This window comes from Syngnathus typhle, linkage group LG7 (assembly GCF_033458585.1).
Source record: "Syngnathus typhle isolate RoL2023-S1 ecotype Sweden linkage group LG7, RoL_Styp_1.0, whole genome shotgun sequence".
Classification (NCBI taxonomy): domain Eukaryota; kingdom Metazoa; phylum Chordata; class Actinopteri; order Syngnathiformes; family Syngnathidae; genus Syngnathus; species Syngnathus typhle.
In genome coordinates, this window is record NC_083744.1 from 2,533,700 (window position 1) to 2,545,000 (window position 11,301).

The 11,301-nt window shown below is 42.6% G+C and overlaps 1 protein-coding gene across 11 annotated transcripts in view; it reads left to right on the forward strand.

The window, feature by feature from the left end:
* The window catches only part of plcg2 (phospholipase C, gamma 2), a 155,176-nt gene that overhangs the window by 24,790 nt on the left and 119,085 nt on the right, over positions 1-11,301 (forward strand). For 10 of the 11 annotated variants that reach the window (XR_009714916.1, XM_061283069.1, XM_061283071.1 and 7 more), the window contains 5 exons: positions 1,769-1,862; positions 1,961-2,008; positions 2,103-2,187; positions 3,859-3,939; positions 4,026-4,066. Coding sequence is in view for 10 of the 11 variants with exons in the window: in XM_061283069.1 (XP_061139053.1) it covers positions 1,769-1,862; positions 1,961-2,008; positions 2,103-2,187; positions 3,859-3,939; positions 4,026-4,066 (349 nt within the window). In the remaining variant the exon portion in view is untranslated. The remainder of the gene's footprint in view (positions 1-1,768; positions 1,863-1,960; positions 2,009-2,102; positions 2,188-3,858; positions 3,940-4,025; positions 4,067-11,301) is intronic. The other variant, XM_061283076.1, reaches the window with a different exon arrangement.

An 11,301-nucleotide genomic window follows, 5' to 3' on the forward strand; every position in this document is an offset into this window, starting at 1 on the left:
TCTCGGGCGACTGTTCCGTCAACCAGCAGCTGGTGTTTGGCTCCTCTGGTATTGCTGCCTATGCCGTTGTGCTCATGTATTGAGCCATGTGTACACTTATCTTAGCCGCTATGATGCCTGACATGATCTTCCATGTTGTAGGGAGACAGGTTATTGGCCGATAGTTGGATGGGACTGTACCCTTTGTGGGATCCTTCAGGATCAGGATTGTGCGTCCTTCAGTTAACCATTCGGGATGAGTTCCAACTTTTAGTAGCTGGTTCATTTGTTCTGCTAGGCGCTCATGGAGTGCAGTGAGCTTCTTAATCCAGTAGGCGTGGATCATATCTGGCCCGGGTGCTGTCCAGTTCTTCATACCTGAGACTCTCTCTTGGATGTCTGCCACAGTGATGGTAACTGGGTTCTGCTCAGGGTGGTTGCTGTGGTCTTCTCTTAGAGAGACTAGCCATTGTGCCTCACTGTTGTGTGATGTGTCCTTCTCCCATATGCCCTTCCAGTATTGCTCAGTCTCCAGCCTTGGTGGGTCTGTTCTGCTGTTGTTACCCTGCCATTGAGAGTACACTTTTCCTGGTTGGGTTGTGAAGAGCCTGTTTATTCGCCTGGCTTCACTTTCTCTTGTGAATCTCTTTAGGCGACTGGACAGGGCTAGGAACCTCTGTTTGGCAGTCTCCAGTGCTTCAGGTACGGTCATCTGGCTGTACTTCTTGGGTGCTGGTTTCTTCATTGCACCTTTCTGGATCTCTGATAGTTGGCTCACGTCTTTCCGCACTGTCTTGATCTTAGCCTCCAACCTTCTTTTCCATGGTGGGTCCTGTATCTCATGCTTGATATTGCTCTTGTAACCAAGCATCTCCAGGATCACTGTTGCTGAAGTGTATATCAACTCATTGGTTTCAGTGATGGTGGTTGTAGGGATTGCTCTCAGTGCTGCATTCAGATCTTCAACCAGACTTTCTGGTGGTGCTTCACTTAGCCTTTGTAGTTGGCGTCGGGGCTGGCCGCTGTTCATCCGAGTCGTGATCTTATCTTTCAGGTCAGTTGCTGTCTTGTTCAGGCTTGCATATCCTCTTGGGGCTGTGTACCCAATTTCTTGGGCAGTTGATGTTGACTCCCCTCTGACCTGGGATTCGGGTTCCCGTTTGTCTTGGCATCTGTGTTGTACCTCGTCAATCTCAAGTTGTGATATTAACTGCCGTTTCTGGATATTGGAGCACTGAGTCACTAGTTGGTTAGTGGTTAGTGTTGAGTGTGGATATCGCTCTTTCCATTCCTCCCACATTCTCTTCATGTACCCCCTCTGTCTTGGTTTACTGGAGTAGTAGCACTCCAACAGTGTTAGGTTCTCACATCTCGCCCATTTCCGCCTTGTTCCAGTAGCCCACTTCTCATCTAGGCGCTCTGGTCCCCCAACGCCTGACGCAGACCTTGTTTGGCCGGGCAATGTCTGAGCCGGCATCTCATATGATTCTTTATCTCTGACCATGTTTATGAGGTAGGCGATATCGTCAAGGGTCTTGCCCACAGACCCACACTGGATGATGGTACGGCTCCGCCGTATATATAAAACCTTATATATATATATATATATATATATATATATATATATATATATATATATATATATATATATATATATATATACCACACACACATACACACACACACACACACACGCGCAAGACATGTTGGGGGCAAAAAACACTAAACTCAAGATATTGGAAAAAAAAAACCATCTGATTTTATTCTGGTTATTATGCTGTTTTCTTAGCTGATTCTGTGGAGGAAGCGCAAAAATGGTTAATTGGACTTGAAATGCTAGTTCAAGAAACACTGACTGCTCCTACTCCAATTCTTATTGAGAGGTAATCATACACACAAACACACTCCTATAATCACACAATATGTAGATATAATGCAGTACGGGCTTATCAAGTAAGTTTTGATTTTGTTTTGTTTCAAGCTGGCTCAGAAAGAAGATGTATTCTGTCAATCAGACAAAGACAAACAGGTACACCTCCTCTATAGGGCCTTTATTTACTTGCTTTATCTGCTTACTTATACTGTAAATTTTGACTGTACATTTTGTTTTCATGTATTTTCAGCATATCCATGAAGGAGCTGAAGACACTTCTTCCTTTGCTAAACTACAAGCCCACCAGTATACGCGCTCTGAAAGACAAATTTCTGGTATTTTTTTATTTGTATTTATTTATTTATTTAGTTGTTTGTTTGTTTATTTGTTTATTTATTCTAATCTTCATTCACATTCAATTTCATGAAAATCTAAAACCAGCAACTTACGCAAAGGTTCCTTTTTAGTTTAGTCACTTTAACCTCCAGGATACCTCGGTGTACCATGGTCAATGGCAGAAACCTGGATGGGTTTTTTTTGACCAATTTTGAATCAATCCACTTGCGTTATACCAGCTCCTAGCAAGCACTAAGCTAACGAGTATTTTTGTATTTTGTCTCCCTGCTAGGATGTAGGTGAGGGGCCAACAGCGAGTAAACAAATCTGGGCTTTATTGACTGACTGCCAATGTGTACTTTCATAGTGTAGCAATCATTGCATATATTTCACAAATTCTGTGAGGGTAACGAGAGAGCATGTTGGAGGGCGGGGAGAGGAAAGGAAAAAAGAACACCGTAAGCTATGCACCTTTTGGCGTTGTTGTTTCGGCATGATTACGGCCAACAGTAATCCTTTTTGTTTTCATTAAACAGTTTATTTCTAGATTGACAATTGGACTGAGTCATTTCGCTGTGCGTACATACGTACATGCCAGATACTGAGACATGAGTGTTGCCACCGAAAGAGCCTTCTGTGACAACGCTACGATGACCGTGTTTACATATTGTTGCAATATTCGGGTTAAAGTAAACATTCTGGCTTGTGAAACATGTAATAAACCGTTGCCCCGTTAACACATGGTCAATGTGATCAATAGGATGGAATACATCACCATTAACAATGACAAGATCATGACCTAAATAGACATCATTTACACGTCTCACTTTCTACTGTCAATAATAGACTTATATATGTCTTTCACCACACTAACAAGGTAATAAAGCAGTGGCTTTCTCCCTCGCTCCGAAAGTGTGGTGGTGTGCTGCATCTGAGTTTGGCTCTTTCGTTGTTTAAATTTGCTTGTGTATCTCCGGTGGGTTGCACGGCATCAGTACTGTAGTTTCTGTAATAAAAAAAACATATGATAGAGCATGTGCAGAAAACGAAACAGCCACAAAACCTTTAGCGTTCCAGTGTCCCACATCTGGGAAAGCTCCTTGTTTTACGGGGTATTTGCGCCATCTTACTCATTCACTGGAGTCACAGTATAGCTGGACTCTATCTTTCTGCCATGTTTTACAATAACGTGTCACTTTAAAAACTTGGCTTCTCTGTGGATAAGATATTCCCATTTGTCCCATACGGGGAAATTCCAGTATATATCAGTCATAATTTAAGACAATTAAAAAAGAACAAATGCGAGTGAGAAAAAAAGAAGTTAAAAACATTTAAGAGTCAAAATATAGAATATATATCATCGCTAAGATTTTCAGAAATTGTGATCCTCCTCTCACTCACCTCCACAAGTTGCAGGACATGCACTGCTCTGAATAAAAATAGACATAGCAAGTAGAACGTAGCTCAATGTAAAAGAATAAAAGTAGAATTTCTTCCAACCATGCGTAAATATGGTAGGACCTGTCCAGGGTATACTATATCTCACCCAAATTCAACTTGGGTATACTCCACACAGCAATAACCCCAACCAGGCTACTGCATATAGAAAATGGATTGATGCCTCCTGTAATACACAGTCCTTAGTGCTTATTTATGCTCTCCTTTTACAGGAAGTGGGAGGAAAACATGAGCGCTTGGATTTTGAGCAGTTTCACAAATTGTACAACCTGATAATGTTTGAACAAAATGAGGTAAGTAGGATCACAAATCGCTGTTTTTTGTATCACTTGTACTGTACAGAATATTTATGCAGTATTTTAATTTAATCTTCACTCAGATTCTTGAAGAATTCAAAAAGGATTGTGCTTTTATTTTGGGGTAAGCGCCTGTTATCTTTCTTTCAATTAACAGCAAGTAAAACTATCTTACATATCCAAATCAGGGGTCATCAACATGGTGCCCATGGGTCTCTGGTCATCCTCAACCGCATGTTTGGGCTAAGAGCTACTTATATAGCAATCAGCTCACCAGTGTTGGGACATTGTGACTTCCTTAGAGTTGACCCATCACCAAAGGGAGGCCACAGGGGGCGTGCCCACCCACCAAGTTGGTTGTGACCCCCGACTTAAGGCTTAATTAGGTTTTAATTGGTTTGCAAGGTGACATACCGGTCAGAAATTCTGCTTCACAGTTCAGAGGTGTGGGTTTGATCTGGCCTTCCTGTGTGGAGTTTGCATAATCTCCCTGCGTGGGTTTCTTCTGGGTACATCGATTTCTTCACAGCATTTTCATATGATTTTCTGTTTGTACAGCAACAATAACACAGTGGTCATACAGACACACATGCGTATACTGCATGTGTAGATAAAGTCCGTATATCTGGCTGTCTCGCCAGAAATACGCAAGCAGAGGTAAACATGCTGAGAGACAATGAAAAAGCACACTTTTTGGAGCAAGGAGAAAACCGCCTGTTTTACTCCTGTGCTGTGTGACGTGAATATAATGTTTCATTGATGGGAGAAAATTATAGGGGAAATTAGGTCTATTTGTGTCATTCAAATTGGGGTATTTAAATGCAAGAGCAACTGTTCATTCAGGCATTTTGTCTATTGCACGATATGGGGAAAAGGAAAAAAAAACATATATATACTGTTGAGTTACATGGTGGATAGGATGGTTAAAGATGGTGTGTGAGTGTGTATTGGATTTGGCCCAGACGAATTGGCTAAGATGAAATTCCAAATTTTAAAGCTTGACACGGAGTACCTGAAGATTATTTTGTTTTGCTATAATATACTTTGAAACTGCTTGAATATTTTAATTTGCTAACTAGGGAAGCCCATGTTCATCGATAAGTAATGAGAATGAGACATGTTAATAACAGTTAGAGTAAGCTGCAATATACTTTATTTTATTTTGTTTCGCAATATTGTAACGTTAGTAGCAACTTGCGCAGCATCGTAGCACTGATTTTTCATTTACACATGAATGTATTAAGAGTTGAGTAAGGACAAGGGGCTGACAGTTATACCGTGGGTGAAAGACTGCAATCCCACGCTTGAGCTTGACCTAGATGTCACCAGCTTGTCAAAATACGTTTTGAAGATGCTTGAGTGTTTTAACTTGCTAACTAAGAGAATCCACGATCATAGTTATGATTGTGTTAATGTGTTAAATTGACTATTGTGAAAGTATGTCAAAGTCAAAGTCTGCTTTATTGTCAATCTCTTCACATGCCAAAACACACAAAGAAATCGAAATTACGTTTCCACCATCCCACGGTGACAAGACATAGTACACGACCTATACATACAAGCAAACAACACAAAATAAAAACAAGAAGGCACAAACAATGAATAATAAGTCAAAGTCAAAGTCAAAGTCTGCTTTATTGTCAACTTCTTCACATGCCGAGACACACAAAGAGATCTAAATTACGTTTTCTCTATCCCACGGTGATAAGACATATTACACGATAGACATACAAGTAAACGACGCAATATAAAAAACAAGAAGGCACAAACAATAAATAATAAGACTAATAATAAGTAATAAATAAACAGATAACACAACAAATAAGAGCCAGTGTGCATACAGACAGTAAGGTAAAAGTACAGGACGCTACGCAGAACGGGGAAGCGATGCTGTGGTGGAGAGAGTGAGCAGCGCCAATAAGAGTGATGAATAAATAATAAATAAACAATAACACAATAAATAAGAGGAGCAAAACTGAGCCAGTGTGCATACAGCAGACAGTAAGCATAGCGCAAAGTACAGGACGCTACGCAGAAAGGGGGAGAGAGTTCAGGATCCTAACAGCCTGGAGTATGAAGCTGTTGATGAGTCTGGTGGTGCGTGAGCGCAGGCTCCTGTACCTCTTCCCAGAGGGCAGAAGATCGAACAAAGAGTGAGCGGGGTGACTCACATCACTCACAATCGTGGTCGCCTTGCGGGTGAGATGGGAGGTGTAAATGTCTTTCAAGGAGGGGAGTGAAGCACCAATAATCTTACCAGCCGTGTTCACTATGCGCTGGAGGGCCTTCATGTTGTAGTCAGTGCAGCTTCCACCCCAAACAGCAATACAACTGGAGAGGACCCTCGCAATGGTGCCACGGTAAAATGTAGTCATGACGGCCGGAGGAGCACACGCTCGCCTGAGTTTCCGCAGGAAGTACAGGTGGCGCTGGGCCTTCTTCGCCAGTGATGCGGTGTTGGTGGACCAGGAGAGATCCTCACTGATGTGCACCCCCAGGAACCTGGTGCTGCGCACTCTCTCCACCACAGCACCGTCGATGGTCAGCGGCAGGTGTTGGGTGTGACCCTTCCGGAAGTCAACAACAATCCCTTTGGTCTTGTTGACGTTCAGCAGGAGGTTGTTGTACATGCACCACGTGGTCAGAAGGTCAACCTCCAACCTGTACTGAGTCTCGTTCCCCTTGGTGATGAGACCCACCAGAGTCGTGTCGTCAGCAAATTTCACCACCGCGGTTGGTGCTGTAGCTCGCAGCGCAGTCATGTGTTATCATTGTCACGATGTTTGATCAGTATCAAACATGTATGTAATATTGATGTTCCATTTACTCATGAATGAATGAATGTGAGCGAAGACAAGGAGGCGGAAAAAGTAAATGGTGATACTAAGTGGTTGAAGACTGAGGTCCCACATATGAGCGTGACCTCGGTCACATTCATCCAGTTGAAGCCTAAACAAAATGCTGTTTGACGGAACACAAGTCAGAGGAAAAACATTTGCAAATGTCACGTTGATGTTCATCTGGTTGAATCCGGTTGAGACCGGCTGAGATGCAGGTGCAGTCTATTCTGGAAGCATTTGGGTCGTCTGAGGCCAATGTATGACGGAAAAAACCTGGTACGTGACCAAGCAGGCATAGTACCCACGAACTGGACTGGTATAAAAGGTTCATTCGGACAAAGAGCATCGCTCTCTCGCCCGGTGGACTCTGCCCGTCAGGGGTATGCACCTGCGGCTACTGCCGTGGGTCGAGAACGCCAATTAGACAAAGATAGATTTCATTCTTTATGAGATTAACCCTAGGTCTGTTAAAATGAATTTATACTATCGTCAAATTGGACTTGCTCTATTGAGAATGGTAAGTGGAAGTTATTGTTAGTCGAACAATTGAAACTTGTAATTCTCTTTCTTGCTTATTCATTAAAGTTCTACTTTACAATCATCTAATTTTGATTAATGATTATTTTGATCTTTTATGCTTTAAATCTCTTTTGTTTCTCTATCATAGTCATACTTTAAACCGTTCAGTTCTTTTTTAAATGAAAACAGCTTTAATCCTTGACATCAGGGAGTGTCCGAATCTGGTTCGAAACCGTTAACTTAAGCTCAGATAGTGTGAGTGTACGCTAGTGAAAATAAACGAGTTCCCGTGGTCTTAACAAAGACAGCTAAACTATTCCGAGCGGATAACAAAAGCAACAATCTTAATAGAAAAGGAGAGCTGCTGAAATGGCCCCGATCAAGGAGATCCTGGGTCTCGACAAAGTAGTTACTCAACCTTCGGGTTTCTTTGATTTCAGGGGGACTGGCGTCCGGAAATGACGGAATTAATCTGACAATAGGTCAGGTACCTGAACAACGGTTAGACCAGGGGTGGGCAAACTACGGCCCGCGGGCCACATCCGGCCCACGGGACCGTTTAATCCGGCCCGCCAACCCTGAACAAATTGTATTATTAAACTTTTTTTTTTTTGGTCATTTTGCCTGCAATGACTGCGTTTTCCCAGTAGATGGCGAAGCGCTCGCCTGCGCATTTACTACCGGAAGCCGTGTCAGAAAGCTCGGTGCACACTCACAAGTGCGTGTACGTACTCAGTAGTACAGACTTGGCGCACTCTCGCTCTATTCGTATCAGTCCCGAATTTAGAGCGTGGGCTTTGACGACAGCATTCTTATAATTCGCGCGCTGAGCTTTCAGATGCAGTTTTGCGCTAAAGCCACCCACAAACCTTCCCCTGGAATCCTTCCATTAAAATGAGTGGCCCGAAAAAAAGAAGTGAGTGCCGAATGTTAAAAAAGAGTGGACAATTTGGCTCGACGTACGCGACGTGACGTTCAGCCACATCAACATCAACCCGTCACAGATCAAGGTAAACGGACCAACACCTCGGATCTCGCCTAAGAATTGCCACAACAAATTTTACTCCAGACTATGACGCACTAGCAAAAAAGGGAGACCAACAACACTGTTCCCACTGAAAATGAACGGGAGGCTCTCAAGTTTATTGTAAAAAAATGCATTTTGAATATGATTTGTACACATAGCAGGGATTGAAACTAGCGACCATTCTCATTTTCAAACAATGCAGGATGCTCAAGGACATTGATGCACCACCTATTTGCGACTAATCTTAACCTGTAAAGTTCTTAAGGCTTACTTTAAGGAGGTGTTTCCCGTTTCCTCACCTCTGTTACCAGGTGTTTGCGAGTTAAAACTCTGCTCTGATTTTCAGATACCCCTCACCGTGTTGCTGTTTTGATTACTTTATTTGGACGTATGCTTTCACCGATTCTTCAAGATGATATATTTGGTCAGAATGTTTGCCGTTTGATGTGATCTCATAAGATAAACATCTTTCATTAATCTGACCTGCAGGCACTGAAGTGATGGAGATTGTTATTCATAATAACAGTGTCGTATTTTATGAGAATCACTGATAGCAGTTTTTTAGTGAATTATTATTTTTTTAATGCTGTTAATAAATGCATTTGTTTTCAAAAAAATTGTTTGGAATAACCATGCTTTACTACCTACTAAAGGCCAAGATCTTTTATGCAATGACCTTTACAGGTCGCTTATATGACTTCACACAACGCCTACGTCCATCTGCTCCTTGTCCGGCCCTCCGGTCCAAATTTAGAACCCAGTTCGGCCCGCGAGTCAAAAAGTTTGCCCACCCCTGGGTTAGACCGTCTTAAATCAATTCTTGTCTCTCCTACAGACTGCGTTACTGCAGAGGGGCTAAAGTACAGAATTTTACCCTTTAAACGGAGAGCCGGTCATTTACATCAGATAAGTGCACGATTGACATTGTGGCGCCCAACGTTTAATGGCTACGATTGATTAATTGCGAATTAAATTGCAATGTCGGATTTTATTCGTGGCTCAGGAGAACCCGAGTGCAGTTTTTTTCTTCCCAAAAGCTGTTAGAATTCCACTCACTGATTTCATGTCAGTCGGCCTTGAGTTTGCACGGAAACAGTCTCTTTAAGAAATACAGTTTTCTGGATGATAGTTTTTCTAGAACCTTTGGTTAGACAGGCCTGCGGTGGTCTGAGAAACAGGTTGGAGGGCGATAATGGGACGTCAAACGCTGCGTGTTCGCTTTGCTTCGGGGGGGGGGGGGGGTTATGGGATGTTGGTTATGCGCTGGATAGATTTTCTTGTGCGCTGACAATGTGCGGGCAGTGCGCGATTGCGCATGCGCGCAGCTTAGAGGGAACATTGCTCAGGAGCTACTTATATGTGAAATGTTTCACAAATTTCTACTCGATGAAAACAAATATTCCGATGGATTTGGAGTGACACGAATGGTCTCTCTCTCTCTCTCTCTCTCTCGCTCTCTCTCTCGCTCTCTCTCTCGCTCTCTCTCTCTCTCTCTCTCTCTCTCTCTCTCTCTCTCTCTCTCTCTCTCTCTCTCTCTCTCACCCAAACAATTTTGTGACCCCAAACTTTTGAACGGTCACACAAGTCTGTGTATATATACAGAAAGCCTTTTTAAAGTTTTAATAACATACTTTAACACAGTGGTCCCCAACCTTTTTTGCGCCACGGACCGGTTACATGTCAGAAATATTTTCGCGGACCGGCATTTATATAAATAAATAATACATGTATGTATATAAATAAATAAATAAATAAATAATACATTTACCGTTTTTTTCCGTGTATAGTGCGCCCCCATGTATAGTACGCACCCCTAAAAATGGCATGCTGATGCTGGAAAAAAGCTTGTACCCATGTATAATACGCACCCAATTTTTATGAATATATTTTAAAAAAAAAAATAATTTTTTTTTTTTTTTTTTTTTTAAGTCCCAATGATCGTCACACACGCAGGGAGGCAATGGGTCCCATTTTTATAGTCTTTGGTATGGTCTTAACTAGGCTGGATGTAATTTTTTTTGTTGGCGTTGATTTCTCCGACTGCCCATAAACGCACCACCGCGCTCCGTGCGCATGGAGCGTGTTTGAAGTGAACAGCAGAGAAGAAAGGAACAAGGCAAAGTGTTGTGAAATAAAATATTACCTGTAATACGGATTTAGGTAGAGAACTGAACTCTCGCTCTTTATATAGCTGACGTGTCTTGCTCATCCGTTCTGCGCATCTGTAATGGCGGCCTCCGTATGATATCCGGTTTGCGTGTGAGAGAGAGCGAGAGAGAGAGCGCGCGAGAGAACGCTCAACCGTAGCGCGCCGCCGACCGCCCAACTGCACCGGGCTGGTCGATTATTGTGACTGAAATTTAGAAGATATTTTTAAAGTCCTGATGTACTTTCTAAAATTTAAGATGACCTCAGTGCGCACTGCGCAGGGAGCTTAATTTGGTGCAGCGCGCCGGGCGCTCACTGTCGCATTGCTTAAAGAGTGCCTTTGTGTTTTAGGATGAACAGCAGAGACCAAAGGAACAAGGCAAAGTGTTGTGAAATAAAATATTACCTGTAATACGCATTTTGTTATTTGCTGATTGAAACTGCTAATTAAACTGTGAATTGAAACTAATAGGAAGAAAACAACTCTCGCTCTTTATATAGCTGACGTGTCTTGCGCATCCGTTCTGTGCATTTTATTTCACAACACTTTGCCTTTCTTCTCTGCTGTTCACTTCAAACACGCTCCATGCGACCGCAATGCTCTCGTATCAGACGCTTGCTCGATCACCTGCTCGTTTGCTGTCCCGTGCGCGCACGAAGCGCGGTGGTGCGTTTACGGGCAGTCGGAGAAATCAACGCCAACAAAAAAAATTACATCCAGCCTAGTTAAGACCATACCAAAGACTATAAAAATGGGACCCATTGCCTCCCTGCGTGTGTGACGATCATTGGGACTTAAAAAAAATAAAAATAAAATAAAAATAA